Consider the following 18,852-nt stretch of genomic DNA (forward strand, 5'->3'; position numbering starts at 1 on the left):
TATGAGCTAAAATTATAAATAAATGTGGACAATCGAAAGGCTTCCTGCCTTAAAGTTAGAACTTAAACAAAGGTATATCTGGGGGCATGTTGTTCTCCTCTGTAACACTGGAGAAAGTATCTTAGAGAAGCATTGGGCTGTTTGGTTCTGTCCTATTTTTCCAGGCTCTGTTTTCAATGTCCTAAGAGGGGTGCTTTGGTAGCATAGTGGTCTGGAACTTCCTGTGCCTATAAGGACAAATCTTCATGTAATTTCTTTTTTTTTCTTTTTTTGCAGGGGGAGGGCTGCTGTCAAAATAGTGCCTAGCTTCACCCCTTTAGCTATCTTCCACATACACAGTTATGGCTTCCCCATCATCACAATATCTGAGCATCTCCCAAATATTTATAAACAGACATCTTGTTGGCCAAACAACTCTGTGGATTCAGTTTGAGAGAGGAACTGAGACATTTCAGTGTTTCATTTCAACCCTGTAGCTTCCTGGAGGCAGCACAGGAGTGGTTATTGGTGTCTGATTCTGGAGAAAGGCCATGCAGGATGGTTATGATGCTATTCTACTGGATGGCCTCTTCATGTCCAGGACACCGGTAGCTGACTGGTGGCATTGCTGTTTTCTCCTTGTGTTTCAGCATGCTTAGGCAACATTGGGAGGGCTGCATCATTAAGTTATGGTTTCTTTAAGTATTAGTCTATTACCTTTTCTAGGGTGAGTAATGATAATCCCATATTAGGGGTCCTTGGTGTTCTCTATCTCAGGATAGTCTTGGTATCCAGCTCCTCTAGAAGGTCCAGGAAAGGAAAAGAACTTGTAAGACACCTTGAAGAGCTCAAATGCAGTGAAGAGAAAACTACCTGGAAATTGGTGAATAGTCATATTTAAAAGGAGGGCAGGCATTTGCTCACAGCCTAATTTTTTATGAGACATGCTCACAAGACAGGCTGGGAAGTGTTAATACAAGAAAGACAGCCATTTTGGAAGCCTTAACTTTCTAATCTGGGTCAGGATAAGGTGGGAAATGGGGTGAGAAGTCTGGAGCCTTTATAAACAGGATTAGTTTCCAGCCTTCAGTGATTGGGAAAGAAAGCTAATGGTGTCTCAAAGTTACAGAAGCCAACCAAAAATATACATCACAACTATGCATGTGTACACCTACACATAAACCTGTTCCTTCGCTCACTATTTAAGGGCTTGTATCTCATTACATGCTGCTTGTATTGTAATAAATACTTTAATTTTGTCTACCTTTGTACTTTCCTGACATTGCCTTGGTAATCTTGGGCTCCTGAGATAATGTAGGCTCACTATGATACCTTTGTGAAGATTAAAAAAAACTATTTAAAAATAATTATAAGACTCCAATAGACAAAGGTGGTGGTCCCTTTGTTAAACACTGAGCCACCACATTATAATAAAGCAAGGTGATTTAAGACAACTGCAAGCAATTCAGAGTAGAATCTTAAAAAATGACTAAGGTCTTTACTTCAGTTTTCTAATTTATTCTGTTTGTTGAGGAGGTCTTAAGGAGCCTATTCACTTTCACAAAGCATTTACAATTTTCAGTGTCTCTGTAAACAATCTTACATTTCCAGTTTTGATTGAGATATGTTAATCCGATTACCAAAACAGCAAACAAATGTACATTCATATGTATTATGGGCCATTCACAATACAGTCAAGCTTTTTTTTTATACCAAAACTTTGTATCTCAGAGGGATTGTGCAATTAGTCTGTGCCTTTATAACTCCCAATCCTTGTAAAGGAAACTTGGTAGGTATATTTTGGGTTGCATGACATTGCTATGTTACTGGTCTTCCATTTTCAGGTTGCAAATGTTACTTCTGCAGTATACTCAGCAAGTGAACAGCTCTAAAACTCAGGTATCCCGCATGCTAGAGAGCAGGGTCTCTCTCCACACAGGTATTCTGCCAATACCCATTTTTGTAAACTTTAGCATTTCCTGGAATGGAGTGTACTTTTCTGTACAGAAGCTAGATGTCACAACAGTTCCACAGGCAAACCTGATTATATTGATAAATACTGTAAAATTACTATCAGAAATTGGATTAAATATTTAAAAGTTGCATAAAATGCACATGATTCAGCCAGCATATAAACTAGAAATACATGAAAACCCCAACCCATGACATTTATAATGATAAAGAAAAACAAGTAATTGTTTTAGAAAGGACTTTTCCCAGTTTGCTTCCAGACTTCTTTTGCTCCTTTAATGCTTTCTCTTTTCACACATTTCCAGTATCCTTGTACCCCTTGCTGTTGTGGTACCTGTTATCAATAATAACAAAGTTACAGAGTTTTGTTCCATCTTTACATATAAAACATCTTCCCTACATTATGGCTGTTCAACACACAAAAGCACATCAGCACCGTAATGCTGCTGCTTCCACAGTTCATATGGATAATACCGAGTATCATAATTAGCATATCATTACATGCACACCAGTCAATCAGCATTCATGACACCTTACTATGTTAAAATCCTCTTATTCTGCTGTAAAACCTGTGTTTCTCAGACAGGGAACAGCTAACCTTGATTGGCTGGTGAAGGTCATTTTTCTCTTAGTGGAACATTTCACTATAATTGGTATTACGCCCAAACTGGCGTTTCAGTCTGTATTGAAACTTTTCCATTGATCAGGGAGTTCAGATCTGTCATTCTGGATCATGTCCATCTTTAACTATAACAATTATATAAAATATAGATACATCTAGAGAGAATTAAAATAAATGCTGATCAAATTTACATGCCCTCAAATAAAACAAGTATACCACTAAGAGGCCAGCTTACTAAACATCTGCTCTCTCTCACATTATGGATGTTAGAAGTTCCCAGTTTCTCCTGTATACCACAGACGAGCTATACTCATAAGAGATACTCCAAATAGAATTATAAATGCAGATTATAGACCCTAATAAGAGAAATCAATTTGCAGCATAATGCAAATGTTATGGATGTTAACGTAGGGGCAGTGATAAAGAAGGGGAAGCATGCTCAGCATGATTGGTGTCCATATACACTTTTGACAACACTTATTAAAAACTCACTGGGAGTCTCTTCTTTGAGATGCTTGCTTCAGAGAGTTGTTTTGTTCATGGTTAAATAGACAGACACTCTCAGACACTGAATTCCAGATCCTTAACAAGCATCCGAATTTTTAAGAGCAGTGTGCATGTTAGGTAATGGGATAGCTTTTCTTCAATACTTAGCAGTAGTAGGAATCATCAGATTTTAATGTTTTTCCCTGTCTACTAATTTTGCCTTCACTTTTACAAATGTTAGAAAAAAGGCTTAAAAATGTATTTGCGTGTATGTAATTTAAAGGCAGTTAAATATTTTAATAGCAAATTTTAGGCAATTCTAGTTTTGTTACCCGTAAGCCTCGATGCATCCTATTCTTCAGTACTCCCAGAAACTCGCCATGGCTGAGGCAATTATCTCCATCTAAATCAAAGATTTTGAAGATTGTGTCCAAAACATTGTCTGAGAGTTCCTGTCCTGTTGCCACTTTCACTGCTCTCTTGAACTCCGCTAGAAAAAACATGATGTTATATTGCACATTAGAAAGAAATGAAAAAAAACTTAATCATAAATAAGATTCTATACCAAGTTATGATATCTTCTGGGTATCCTAACTCAGTGTTTCTCAACCTTTTTTTTTTTTTTTTTTTTTTAATAAAGTACCCCCTTTTCAAACAAAAATTATAAGTACCCCCAGTACCTACAGTTTTCAGAAACACAATTTTTTTCTACCATTGCAACTCATTTGTTTAAACAACTTAATCGTAGCTGGGCGGGCGATGAAATTTTTGGGTGTAAAAAGTACAGAAATAATAAAGTGCTGTAAAACTTAAAACAAAAATTCAGTTTTCTCCAAATTTCAGTTGTGTTGACATACCCCCCAGACTTCTCTCGAGTACCCGTAGGGGTACTTGTACCACTGGTTGAGTCCTAACCTATGTTATTTAGGATGTGTTTGTTTTAACCCTGCTATCTATTAATTTCATTTGGTGACCCCTAGTTCTTGTTATGAGGAGTAAATAACACTTCCTTATCTATTTTCTCTACTTCAGGCATGAATTTATAGACCTCTGTCATATCCCCCTTTAGTCACCTCTTTTCTAAGCTGAAACATCCCTAAAGGTTTGTCAACAGAAAGAGTTAGTTTATGGCAAGTGGGGGAGTTAATCTACCCTGCACTAGTGTGTTGCAGAGTAACTGTCCATGCAGATCCTGCTAATGTGTGCACTAACAGTTTGTTAATGCACTTGGATTACTCATATTTCAAAGAGGACTGAATCAAAACATGTTAACAAACTGCTAATGCACATCAGCAAAGTCCCTGCAGTCAGTCCACGGTAGGCTAGCACAGGACAGAGTCACATCCCAGCTTGCTATGAACTAAATTTTTTATAGGTAGGCCCTTAGCAATGTTATTCTTTATTATCTGTATTACCATCACTCAATATCCCAGTCGAGAACCAGGACCGCATTAGGCTATTTGCTGTATAAGTACAGAACAAAAGGACAGATTAACATCCATGCAAAAAGGACTGTACCAAAACCTAAAAGTGACCTGATATATGAAGTTTATTAGGAAATCAAATGTTGATAAATGCAAAGTAACACATATTTGCAAACATAATCCCAACTATACATGTAAGATGATGGGGTGTAAATTAGCAGTTACCACTCGAGAGATCTTGGAATCAGTGTGATAATTCTCTGAAAACATCCACTCAATGTGCAGCATCAGCCATAAAAGCTGAACATTAAAAGAACACACACAGTACAGATAGTGCAGAGGCAGGGAAGCCAACAGCCTCACCAGGCCCCTGTGGCAAGGTGGAGGGGAAGTCTCTGTGCTCCCAGAAGGGGTGTGGCCTTCGGCAGAAGTGGTGGGGCCAGGTCCAGACTGCAATATTTGCGGAAGGGAGATACTAATGTCATCATTATGAAGAATGACAAACATCTCCTTATTGCAACTACAGGGGCTGACATAATTGCCGGGCCCTTGGGCAAGGTGGGGTGGACAGTCAGCCATCAGTGCCACCTGGACCACACCACACCTTCCTTCTTTCTGCCAGCCCTTAGCGCTGCCCTGGCAATATTGGGAATCATTAAGAAAGGAACAGATAAAAAGAGAGAAAATATCATATTGCCTTTATATAAATCCATGGTACGCCCACATCTTGATACATCATGCAGATGTGGTCATCCCATCTCAAAAAAAGATTGGAAAAGGTTCAGAAAAGCGTATGAGGAAAGATTAATAAGACTGAAACTTTTCATCTCGGAAAAGAGATGAATAAGGAAGAATAAGATTGAGGTCTATAAAATCATGCCTGAAGTAGAGAAAATAGATAAGGAAGTGTTGTTTACTCCTCATAACACAAGAACTAGGGGGTCACAAAATGAAATTATTAGGCAGTAGGCTTAAAACAAAGGGAAGCATTTCTTCACACAGTGCACAGTCAACATATGCAATTCTTTGTCAGAGGATGTTATGAATGCCAAGACTATAAGAGCAAAAAACAACTAGATAAATTCATGGAGGTTAGGTCCATGAATGGCTGTTAGCCAGGATGGGCAGGGATGGTATCAGAAGTTGGGAACAAGTGACAGGGAATAGATCACTTGATTGCTTGTTCTGTACATTTCCTCTGGGGCACCTGGCACTGGCCACTGCTGGAAAACAGAATACTGGGCTAGATGGACCTTTGGTCTGATCCACCATGATGTTCTTAGGAGCCTTAACTTATGTCTTTAGATACTAAAATTTTAGCGTGAACATGGAAGTCGTTTAAGCCAACATAGACTGTATGCTCTTTGGAGCAGAGACCACTTTATTATGTGTGTACCTGAAACTCGGAAGCATCAGATAAAATGGACCTCAGATCTCAGCCATACTGAGCTGGATTTTTGAGAAAATCAAAATGTGATTGATAAAGTTTTGCAAAACCCAAATTATCCTAACTTGCTCTAACGATAGGACTAAACTAAAATCTTTTATCTATTGTGTAAGCAACTCAAAAGAACAGAGTGAAGCAAGCGGGGGATGGAAATGTTAAGTGTGGTGCTTAAGTGCTTCAATTTCTAATCTTTTTGTTATTTGGAACAGAAAGACCGAGTCCTCATCTACATGACAAACTGATGTCAGTACAACTATGCTGCTCAAAAGTCCCTAAGGCTGCTGTTGCCACTGTTACTGCAGTAGTAGCAGTGGCCGGAACCTTGTGCCTTTTAAATTACTTGCAGCGCCTTGGGAGGGCGGGGGGGGGGGGGCACTAAGGGCTGGTGGACAGAGGAGAGACATGACCTTGACCAGATGGTACTGAGGACTAGCTGCCCCAACCCTGCTCCTTCCATTGGAGACCTCACTCCTTCTGGGACATGGAACCAGACTCCACACCTTGCCCAGGGGTCTGGCAATTCTGTCAGCCCACTGGCTGCAATCAAGAGATGTTTGTCATTCTTGTAATGATGACAATAGCAGCTCCCTTCCTCAAAAATCTAGATATTTGATTCTGAGAAACTATGCTGTATTTCTTAGAGCAGGGGATGCACAATATTAGGCAGACACTGGGAAAGTAGAGAACATGACTAGAGGTAAAAAGATGAAAAAGGATGGATCACAGCATCTTGTTACAAGAACAAACCGCTACCGTTAATGGCCTTTGTTGACATGAATCTGCTACAAAACATGCATTACTGCATTAAAACCTTTCAATCAAATGTACTTAGATATCACTAAGTAAATAGGATACACTCAGGGTATGTCTAAACTAGCTCGTTAATTCGAGCTAGGCAGGCAAATCAGGCAACCAGAGTTCTCCTCGTGGAATGAGGTGTAACAGTTAATCCGAACTAAGAATTTAGTTCAGATTAGCTTTAAACTGCCGCATGTAGCCACGGGCAGTTCGTTTGAACTAAGGGGGATTTAAAAATGGTGGCCGGACAGGAACATGCAAATAAAGCCTGGGATATTTAAATCCCGGGGTTAATTTGCAACTCCGGTTGCCTGATTTGCCTACCTAGCTCGAATTAACGAGCTAGTGTAGACATACCCTTAGATATTACTAAAGCACATTCAGACTCATATGAATGATATATATTAACAGTATATGTCAGAATTTAGAAATCCTAAATACTTGTGGTTATAAATGCTACTATTATACATGCAAGCTAAATTTATTTGGATTAAAATTTTAATAGTATAGTTTTTGGAGTCTACAGTGCTAATTTTAGAGATAACTTATTCACACATTCTCTATGAAGTATTCTTCCTGTTATTTAAAGGTAAATATACTAAGTTTTCTACTACTTACCCAATTTGACAGGACGATTGGCTACAGTAAACATTTGCATGGCAATTGAAAAGTCTTCTAAGCGATTTGTAAACTGGCAAAATGTCTTGAATTCATCCAAACTGATATTCTAGAGTACCAAATAATTCAAATTAGGTATCTTTGATAATAAATCCAAAACCAAAGAAGACTATTTCCTTTGATTCTATTATGTAGGTATTATTGTGGCTATTACCTTTAATATTGCTATTGTCTAGTCATTAAAAACAATCACTGTGTTTATGGAAAGCAACATTAAATCTGAAAGACTGTAAGAACTCCTCTATTTGAAAATAACCCCATTTTTGGTACATACTTATCTAATTAGAAAATTTAAAATATGAAAGCAAAACAAAAATAATACATGCAATATACCAACCTCTCCTGCTTGGATTCTCTCTTTCACATTTTGCCAGTAAATTTCATTGTTTTCTTCATCTGTGAAATATAATAACCATTCTGCAAAGTCCTCTTTTCTCATGAAGTTCAGACCCTTTGAAAACTGTATGAATTCCATTTCTTGAACCTCTGTTTGTAAATTTTCCATAAATCTAAATGTAAAAACATAGTGAAATACATACATTAACCACTAGTACTATTAATACAAAACTAGTTATTCCACAGAAGAAATAGCATTTTAAAGTCTATGTAACTACCCAGCTATAAATATTAAATGTACTAATTGTTTAGTATGTCCAAGATACAATTTTACCTGTTTCAGGGGGGTAGCTGTGTTAATGTTTCAGCAAAAACAATGAGGAGTCCTGTGGCACCTTAAAGACTAATAAATTCAAGTGCCACAGAACTCCTCATTAGTTTTACCTGTGCATATAAATCTTTCAGTGTTGTGTTACAACAATTATACCACTAGGGCGCTCTCTAAGTCTATGCACATTCACTGATGTTGCAGTCACTATGAATAGGAGGGAATATTGTACTGTACACTAGTAAACAATTCAACAAAGTGTGGATGCATATATAAAAATTATATGATTGCCAGCCAGTAAAAAGACAATTTAATGCAAAGAGAATGACCTGGTAAATATAGTTTATGAATTAACAAGTGTTAATTTTAACTTAATGTTAAAATCAAGGAATGAAAGGACTGGACAATTGCAAAAGATATTACATCTTAATAGTGCTGAAAATGATAGAAAATGTCACAACTGCTTGGGAAGGTTACAAGATAAAAAAAAACAAGAGCACAATCTGATGAAGGAAAGAATAAATATTAGAGGATTATTTCCCCCATAAAAGAAAATCTATGAAAGAGGCTACAACTGTCAGCAATAGAAATTACAACTGTACATATAGATGTGGCTTTGAATTGCCTTATTTTTGGACGAGATAATTACACAGGGTCCATTTCTGGCCTTAAAATCCAGGAATCCAGGTAGCTCTCTCATATGTAACAATATTTCTAAATATCTTTTCTTTCCTCTTTTGTTAACTTTGATTATATTTCTGTTGCCCACATCTCTCTGTTAATTTTTTGTACTGGAAATAGAAGATAATAGGGCACTTATTCCCGACAGTACCCTTTATGATTTGCCTTTCTCTGTGCTTTCTTCTCAATACTCACAGGTTCTAAGAAGAACTTAATTTTATTGAGTTGCAATAACTAATGACAGAGAGGATGAAATAAAGTACTTTTATACTAGGACAAAGCAACTACTTGGAAAATAAAGTAGCAAGGGAAGGAATGCGGCAAATACTGGTAGAGACTCCTTTGCTTATCAGTGTTTGCATGGCCTCATTGTATGTGAATTCTTTTCCCTGAAACAAAGGCATTTTAGTCAGTACAGCTATCCTTAGTTCTTTAATGATCACTTGAACAATTAGCAGCTAGGAGCTCTGTGTTGTCTGTAGGGGCTAAGTCAAGATTGCCTTTGCAACATACGCTCTCTTATATTTTCCTTCACATAATTATTGCTGCATAAGCAAGAGGGTGCATAAATAATGCTTCATTGATCAGAAAATGCATGAAAGACAGACAATCACTAGAATGGATGTTAAACAGTAGGCTACAACTTCATTTGCTTAACAAGGGTTAGGGTGGTATAAACCCATCCTATCTCCCGTATCAGGTGTTTAACTGTATCCAGTGTGGAATTAGAAGTCTTCTACCACATACGCAATAACCTGGAGTAGATCCCAGTATTCAGCTCACTTCTAAGTTCTCTAGCCCAGTGGTTCCCACCTTTTTAAAACATGGATTGGCAAACCTGTTCACAAACTTTTGGCGGACTGGTAACATTTTATTTGAATATTTGCATATTCATTATGGTAATTAATTTTAAGAGGTCACATGTTATTTTATATCACATCACTCTGCAATACATGCTGTAACAGATCAGAGTTTGCACACATCTATAATACTAAAAAAAAAATCACAGAATTCCCCTCTGGGCTGTTAGGTGGGGCAGTCCCTCCCCCAGGGGTGACTAGTGTCTGCAAAGGGAGGGATGCAGGGGGCATGTGAAGAACCCTATTTAGCAACTGAAATTTTGTCAGTAGCATAGGAGATGGTGCTCCGAAGTGCTATCCACCAGTCACCTCTGCCCTCCCCGCTCCTGCCCCCTGGGGTAGGGGAACTGCCATTGTATCTCCCCCATCTACTTCAGTACAACCCCTGCCCTATTTCTCTCTCTTCTGCAGCCAGGCTGCTCTTCCTCCCCCTCAACCTCCCTTCAGCACCTCCTGCATCTCCCTCCTCACACATCCCTGTTCCCCCTCATTCCCTTATCTGCCCCTCTTCAGACCCCCCCCCCCCCCGGGCTGGCTACTCCCACCCTGCAAATGATGGGAGCTGGCAACAGCTTCCCTTGGCCCCGGGCAGGGATCGCAGCCAACTCTGCTGGGAGCAGCCAAGGACCAAACCTTCTCCCTCCCTCCCCCATAGCCCTAGAGCACTGCTCTTGGGAGGGGAAGGGGGGGGGTCTCTCTTACTTGTCCCCCAAGCACTGCCTGCCATGGGGCAGGAGCTGGTCTGGCCAGGCTGGGGGTGATGCCCGGGGCCAGCTGGGGAGTTCCCAGACTGAACGCAGCATTTCAAAATGGCAGAGCACTATGGAGCCTGGAGCAAGACAGTCCCCAGCTGATCCTGGGCTCCATGGGTGCTGTCACTTCGAAACACCATGGGGAGCACAGGGCTAGTGGGGGACTCCCCGCAGCGCTTTCACCTTTGAAGTGTAACAGCAGCCCTGGGGCTGTTTCTGCACTTCAAAGGTGGAGGCACCCTTACTGACTACTTAAATAGTCGATGCAAATTGTAATTCATCGGAATTTAACATACCTAGGCAGCATCATGCAAAGGAGCCAACGCAGTGCTGGGCACAGGGAGAAGAGACAATCCCAGGGACAGGAGAAGGGGAGTTTCTGGGCAGACTGGGTCTTGCTCCAGAGTCCTGCTGAGCCAATCATTAAGGCATGGGCATGGCCTGGCACTGTGCTGCGGCCTGGCAGCCAGTGGTTTGCGGCTCGGCACTGGTCCACACACCAGCGGTTGGGAACCTCTGCTCTAGCCTAGTAGGGGGAATACAGAGTATCTAAGTGGAGCCTCGGTTTATGAAGTCTTCAGATCTCCCTTCTCCCTGAAGATTCAGAGGCAAAAATCCTGGGACTTATTTACCTCTGTGAGTTGGCCCTTTTAGCCTTTATCCGCACTAGACACAGACTGAAAGTTGTAACAAACTACATATTCCAACATCCCCCCTCCTGACCAGGGATGGGCAATAATTTTTGGTGGGGGGCCACTCCAAGATTTTTTTCTGTGGAAGAGATGCAGGATCTAGGATGGAGGCTGGGTACAGAAACCATTCATTATCAGTGGTAAATAGGTCAATGGAGGGATGATAGGAGTTACTATAGAGAACTTTCTGGGTGTCTGGATGGTGAGTCTTGCCCACATGCTTAGGGTTCAGCTGATCGCCATATATGGGGTCAGGAAGGAATTTTCCTCCAGGGTAGATTGGCAGAGGCCCTGGAGGTTTTTCGCCTTCCTCTGTAGCATGGGGTACAGGTCACAGCTGTAGGATTCTCTGCATCTTGGGGTCTTCAAACTATTTGAAGGTTTCAATATATGAGATATAGGTGAGAGGATTATTCTAGGAGGGGTGGGTTAGATTCTGTGGCCTGCACTGTGTAGGGGGTCAGACTAGTTGATCATAATGGTCCCTTCTGACCTTAAAGTCTATGAGTGCACAGGGACTGGAGCACAGGAGATGGTGTGAGGTCTGAGAGGGAGTTTGGGTGAAGGAGCGGATTGTGACCTGAGTCAGGGGATTGGAGTGTAGGGTCAGGAAGGGATTCTAGCCTGGGGGAGGAGCTCTGGGAGGAGGTGCAAAGTCTGAGAAGGAATTGTGACCTGGGAAAAAGGGGGTGCAGACTGCAGAGGGTTTGGGTGGTGACCTGGGACAGGGTATTGGGGTGCAGTGTCTGGGAAGGTGTTTGGGTGCAGGAGAGGATTCTGGCCTGGGGGATGGTCGTAGGAGGGGTACAAGGTCTGGGAAGGAGTTGTGACCTGGGGCATTGAGTATTTGGATGGTGACCTGGGTGAAGGAGTTGGGATGCAGGAGGGGTAGGGGTGCCAGAGGCAGCCTCTGACTGGGAAGTACTTATCTAGGCCAGCAGCCCTGCAGCACCCCGAAGAAAGGCTGGGCTCCCTGCCTGCTGCAGCCCCAGATCACTTGAAACCGCAGGTTTGTTCCCTCCACCCGACTCTCAGCGCCAGGAAGGAAAAGAGGCTTGTGTTGCCCCCATTCCGCAGGCCAATCTCTCAACTCCTTTTGGCTGTGTATTTTTCAGCCAATAGGAGCTGAGAGATTGGGCTGGGGACAGGGAGATCACACAAAGCCTCCCCCTCCCTGCAGAGCAGATAAGCTGTATGGACTGCGCTTTAAACTGCAGCAGCTGAGTGCCTGAGGGTCCCAGCAGGGTGGTCCGTGGGCCGGATTTGGCCCCTGGGCTGTATTTTGCCCAGCCTTGCTTCTGACTCATGGAGATGTGTTTGATACTTGGGCTTACAAATATACCTTAATTGCAAGGTGAATTGGCAAAAAGTGAGTAAAGGTCTACGAACTGTTACAGTAATTTGTTATATGAATGTGTTTATCAGGCATGGGCTCTTTCCCCTCTACCTCCCTTTGGGAACAGAGCCTCCGGTGAGATGAGATGGATTATCTATCCAGATGTAAGGATTCCAGTACGTATTGCACTTCAAGCTAGTAGCTTTGCTTTTGGCATACTGGAGTGGGAAGATTTCATGCTGTTTCTCATAGCAGCAGCTGAACAATGCAATTTAAAAATTCAGATGTGATATTTTCCCAATATTTTGAGTTAACAGAGTATGATTCATCACATCAGGGTATTTTTATCATCAGATGTGAAAGTTAAAAATCCTAAGACTTTAAAAAAAATATTAATACTTTTTGAAAAGTATCTAGCTAGGAAGGAAATCTTGGTAGTGGCAGTAGCTTGATCACATTTATATGACTTAGGCCTAATCTACACTACACCCACCTCCATCCATCTGAAATATGCAACTGAAGTAGCTGAAGCTGACATACTTACTGCGGTGCTTTCCACGTGGTAAGGTTGTTGGGGGCTGTTCTCCCGTCAACTCCACCTACTCTTGTCCTGGTGGAGTACTGGAGTTGACAGAAGGGCATTCAGAGGTCTGTTTATCATGTCTAAGCAGACATGATAAATCAACTGCCAGTGGATCAATTTCTGCAGCGTGGATTCACTGTATAGCACTTTATTATTATAAACTTTGGAGGTGCTCTGGTTCAACCATGTTGAGGCCATATAAGCACCTAAGCAGACAGAGTAAGACTTGAGTTCTATTCCCATTTCTGTGACTGACTGACTCTCTGTCTCACCCAGAACAATTATTATGTAGCCTTTGCATGTTTCGTTTCCTAACCTGTAAAAGTCAATGAGAGCTACAGGAAGCAGCACAGACCACAAGGGCTTGCTGGCTGCCATTTCCCACAATTACCTGTTGGCCAGGAACAGCAAACCATGGCCAATGGGAGCTGTGTGTGGCTGTACCTGCGAAGGCAAGGTAAAGAACCTGTCTGGTGGCTTGTCAGCAGCTTACTGTGGTGAGCTATGTGTGGCCCATGGCTCACAGGTTGCCCACCACTTATATAAGAACATATCAGTCAAGTGGGGTTTTGAATGTGCGCACTAGCATAAACAAGCAACAGCCCCAGTCAAATTTGGGGTCCTACTGATAGGCTGTGTCTACATTGGCAAGATTTTGCACAAAAGCGGCCGGTTTTGTGCAAAATCTTGCCACCTGTCTACACTGGCTGTGAGTATTTGTGCAAGAACACTGACATTGTAATGTACAAAATCAGTGCTTCTTGCGCAAATACTCTGACGCTCCCGCTCAGGGATAAGTCCTCTTGCGCAAGTGTTCTTGCACAAGAGGCCAGTGTAGACAGGTAACATCAATTTCTTGCGCAAGAAAGCCCGATAGCTAAAATGGCCATCGGAGCTTTCTTGCGCAAGAGAGCAGCTACACTAGCACGGATGCTTTTGCGCAAAAGCAAATCTTTTGCACAAAGGCACATGCCAGTATAGATGCTCTCTTGCGCAAATATTTTTAACGGAAAAACTTCCGTTAAAAGTATTTGCGCAAAATCATGCCAGTGTAGACGCAGCCATAGGGTATACAGTGAGGCAATTACCTATTGTGTTTACATATGACTCCTCTTCATACACCCCTGAATATTCGCCTTTTTTGCAACTGCATCACATTGTATACTTATATTTAATTTGTGATCCACTACAACATGCAGATCCTTTTCTTCAGTACTGCTGAGCCATTTATTCCTCATTTTGCAGCTGTACAATTGATTTTTCTTTTCCAAAAGTAGTACTTTATACTTGTCTTTTAAATTTCATCTTATTAATTTCAGACCATTCTCCAATTTGTCAAGATCATTTTGATTCTAAATCTGATCACCAAGTGTTACAAGCCCTCCCAGATTGATGTTATCCACACATTTTATAGTATGCTCTCCATTCCTTTATCTAAGTCATTTAATGAAAATATGAATGGTACTGGATCCAGGACAGACCTATACCTGTAAACAGAGTGAAATTTCATAAAGAAGATACAGTAGAAACCTGTTTAATCAAGCCTACATTATTGGTCTTCCTATATAAACTGAATTGGGCAGCAGGGCCCAGACTGTCAGACCCACTAACCTGGGGGCTGGCAGCCTGAGCCCTGCCACTTCTAGGGTGGATAATCTGAGCCCCACTCATTCTCCAGATTATTCAATTTTTTTGATTATTTGATCAGGCCACAGTTCCAATTAGATCAGATGCACAGGATTGCACCATATTCCTTTTTCTTTTGCAAAATCTGAAGTACACAAATAATTTTATATGTAAATGGTATGACAGGTTTTAATGTGTCTTAGTCAAATCTAATCATTCCAACTTTTTCTAGATGCTGCACTGATCAGTGAAAAGACTTTCTAGCAACAACTTGGAAAATGATAAAAGAATTTACCATCATTATTTTTTCCTTTTGACAATGATCTTTGTCTATATAGCTCATCAATCATGTCTTGTAAAAACAGCACGGCACTTTGATCAAACAGCCAACAATAGCTTCCCGTGTGAGGTAAAATGTTGTGAGAGGCCATCAGATAGAAATCACATTTTCCTTGAACAATAGGAACCCAGAAATGATGTGCTTGATTTACTTGCAAATAAAATCATGTGAAAAGTGATCTCTCCACACAGGTTAGAGAGACACCGATCCTTTTATTCACCTTTCTATGTGTTAAACAAACTTCACTGTCATGTCGCAACTTAAATGGAGTGTATATGCAGTGATAAAGAGGCACATTCCACCTCTATGAAAAATAACTGCCACTGTTGAAAAATTACCTGCATTAAACCTTACACTTATCCCACAAAGCTTAAGAGCAAGATGTGGGAGTTTGATTTTGATTACAGGCCTCTATTTGTGTGGTAGGCAAAGGTCTTTAACCTTCATTTTCTGAATGTACTAGGTACATAGTTTTATCAATGTCATGCCTCATTAGGTCAATGCAGGATTTTATCTAAAACCTGAGGCATTCCAGTTTACACTATATATGCAAACACAACCTTTTACTGGTGCTATCTGTCCTCTGTTTCATTAAGAGAGACTACTATATTTATAAAGAAGGTAGCTGCAGACAAGTTAAACTTATTATACTCATTTAGCGTTCTATTGAGTCAAGAGCTTCAAAAGAGAGAAGTTTGTTTATTTATTTGAAGACTGGTATATGCCTGAGTCAGTGGAGTAGAAATGCTTTACAGTTTTAGGAGAAATGCTTCTCCCCATTTTTGTTCTGGCTTTTCCTAAACCTCTACTGATTGCAACTAAGTTCAGGGCTGACTGACTCTATTGTAGTTGGACATAAATCAGATTATGTATTTTATGCTGCAACTTTTTTAGCAGATTATTAATTACGATTACCTTTGAAGGAAATGGAACATTAGTGAAAGGAATCTTGTCCTCTTTAAGTATGAAAACAGATAAGTTGAGGTGATGTAAAAGCATGGTGCTCAACAGTACCCATGCAGATGCAACTGCAGCAATTAGTATTGAGTCAGGACATTTTTGTTCCACAATAATAGAAGATTTTAACTGGTTATTTCTTTAAAACTCTGAACTATTGGTGTTGCCGTTACTTACAATAAGCTATCTTGATGTTTTAAATTCTGAATTTTTTGGAAGTCACATGTACTGTTGGGCTTTCAAGTTGAGAGGGGAGAAGGCAAGAAATTTTGCATTAAGATTAACTTGATGATAGACACATCTTTCTGACATCACAATATGGCTATGATGTTTCAACCCATACTGGGTAGCTGTAGTGGTGACACACTGATACCCAATGAAGTTATAAAATTGAGATGAGTCCGTTACATTGTTGGCATTACCAGATCAAATTTAGGGAAGATCTTCACTTGATAGTCCCAGTGAGGAGTCTCCCTATTCCCCATACAAAGAAAGGACCTTGTAGTCCTTGTAACACTTGCTATGACTAGTATGCCATTCATCATAGGTTAGGAGGTGCATGCACGTATATGCACGATTAGTAACAAAGGCGTATCATAAAATAGAGGTTACTCACCTTGGGCAGGAACTGGCGTTCTTCAAGATGGGTGTTCTGTGGGTGCTCCACTGTAGGTGTTTCAGTGCCCCTGCACTTCTAATCAGAACTTTTTGGCAGCAGTACTCCTCCTGGGTGCCCTCGTGCCACAGCGAGCATGCCAACACACACGGGCTGTCAATCACCACCTCAGTTCCTTCTCTATGATAGAGAGGTTACCTCTCCGAAGCAGAGGGGAGGAGGGCAGGTTGTGGAGTGTCCACAGGGACACCCATCTTGAAGAACACCAGTTATTGAACAAGGTGAGTTGTTACTACTACTACTACTACTTCTCCTTCTCCTTCTAGGAGTGTCCCTGTGGGTGCTCCACTGTAGGTGACTGTGGAGCAGTACCCCCCTTAGCCTCTTGAAGAAGGGGCTTTGGGTCTGATCAGCGGACCAACAAGAGGACTGCCATCCCAAAGATGGTAAACTATGAACGGTAAGTTTCTAATGCATAATGCTTTGTGAAGGTATTTGTGGAGGCTCATGTTGCTGCCCTGCATCTCTCTCTGATGGGCACATTATACAAGAATTCATTGATGTGGCCATCGCTCTCATGGAATGTGCCTGTATAGGTGTTGGTAATGTGACTTTGCTGATGGAATAGCATTTGCAAATGCAGTTCACGATCCACTTGGAGATCATTTGCTTGTCCTTTAGAGCTGTCTGCTATTGATATAAACAGCTTATGTGATTGTCTAAATTGTCTTGTTCTAAGTAAAATGCAATGGCCTGTCTGATGTCTAATCGGCGTCCAGATGAGGCTTCTGATGGAAGACTGGTAAGCATATAAGCTCATTGAGAGGAAATCATGAGACTATCTTTGGAAGAAATTTTGAATGTGGTCTGAGTACGACATTGTTTTCGTCATATGTTGTAAACAGTGGGTCGGCCACGAGGGTGAGTAGTGCATTGACCCTTCTGGCTGTTGTAATTGCTATTAAAAATGCTACCTTCATGGAAAGGTGGGCTAAGGAGCAAGTCGCCAAGCTGAAGGATGAGTTAGTGTGTTCAAGACTAAGTTGAGATCCCAAGACAGAACTACTGGCTTTACTGGAGGGAAGGTATTGTCAAGAACTTTTATAAATTTCTTAGTGGTCGGATGAAAGAACAGAGTTTGTTCGTCCACTTTGTCATGCTTGCTTGATATGGCCGCAACGTGAACCGTAATGGACACCTTAGACAAACTTCGAGATTTTAGTGCGAGGAGGTATTCTAGGACTGTTGTGAGCTTCACTGACCATGGCTGTAGCGCTCTGTGGATAGCCCACTCAGAAAAGCGTTGCCATTTGTACAGGTAAGTTTTTCTTGTACTCTGTTTATGGAAATTAAGGATTATGATTTTTAATTTTTCTGAGCAGGTAAATGAGTGCATTGTTAACCTTGAAGAAGCCATGTGGTCAGATGCAGCATGTGAGCTTTGGGTTGCAGAACCCAGCCCTGGTCCTGGTGCACTATGTCCGGCCATGGAGCAAGAGGAATCAGAGGAGCAACTGACATCAGAAACAGGTAAGGATACAATGTCTGTCTGGGCCACACAGGTGCTATCATGATCACCTTTGCCTGGTTGTGCCTTATCTTATGAATTACCTTCCCTATGAAGGGAAAAGGCCGAAAGGCATACAATAGGTTGTGAGGCCAGTTGCTGATCATGGTGTCACCCATAGAGTTCTTGCCCAAGCCCGCTCTGGAACAGAACTTGGAGCACTTGGCATTGAGTGGTGCTGTGAATAAGTCTATTTCCGCAAAGCCCCACCTGTGGAAGATGGAATTCAGGGCTTGAGGGTGTATCTCCCACTTGTGCTTCTGGTGGAAACAATGGCTGATCTGATCTGCTGTGGCATTTTGTTTGCCCAGAAGATATATGGCAGATGTCTATTTTGTGGAGTATGCACCATGTCCACAGGGCAACACTTTGTTGCAGAGCTGATGTGATCTGGCTCCACCCTGCCAGTTTCTGCAGAACATGCATGTAGTGTTGTCTGTATATACCAGTGCTCACATGATTAAAGTTACACACATTCTTGAATGTTTACAGCATTATGCCCCCCATTATTATAATTTATAAATATATTTCACTGTTTAATAAGGAAACACATTTTATCTGAGCCATAAATAATTCTTGATTTGAAAAGGACTAATTCTTGATTTGTGCACCAATGTGATTTAGGAGCTTGTTACTTTAAAAAACATACCCTTTTATTTCCATATAATTGCAATAGAAATAAAAGCTCTTCTGCTTGTAGAGCATACTTTGCTTCTGTACTGTTTGTTTCCATTAACACTACTTTAACTTTGGTAGACTGGAAAGACGTGTAT

General features: G+C 41.1%; 1 protein-coding gene across 1 annotated transcript in view; it reads right to left on the bottom strand.

Moving 5' to 3' along the window:
• Nucleotides 1-251: 251 nt before the first annotated feature.
• MICU2 (mitochondrial calcium uptake 2) overlaps nt 252-18,852 on the bottom strand; it is a 197,178-nt gene continuing 178,577 nt past the window's right edge. Inside the window, exons 9-12 of the mRNA XM_089775607.1 lie at nt 7,743-7,914; nt 7,346-7,454; nt 3,391-3,548; nt 252-2,284 (exon numbers count right to left, since the gene is read on the bottom strand). Coding sequence (XP_089631733.1) covers nt 2,180-2,284; nt 3,391-3,548; nt 7,346-7,454; nt 7,743-7,914 — 544 coding nt within the window. The 3' untranslated portion in view covers nt 252-2,179. The remainder of the gene's footprint in view (nt 2,285-3,390; nt 3,549-7,345; nt 7,455-7,742; nt 7,915-18,852) is intronic.

This window comes from Pelodiscus sinensis, chromosome 1 (genome assembly GCF_052426305.1).
Source record: "Pelodiscus sinensis isolate ZL-2025 chromosome 1, ASM5242630v1, whole genome shotgun sequence".
In the NCBI taxonomy this organism is placed as follows: Eukaryota; Metazoa; Chordata; order Testudines; family Trionychidae; genus Pelodiscus; species Pelodiscus sinensis.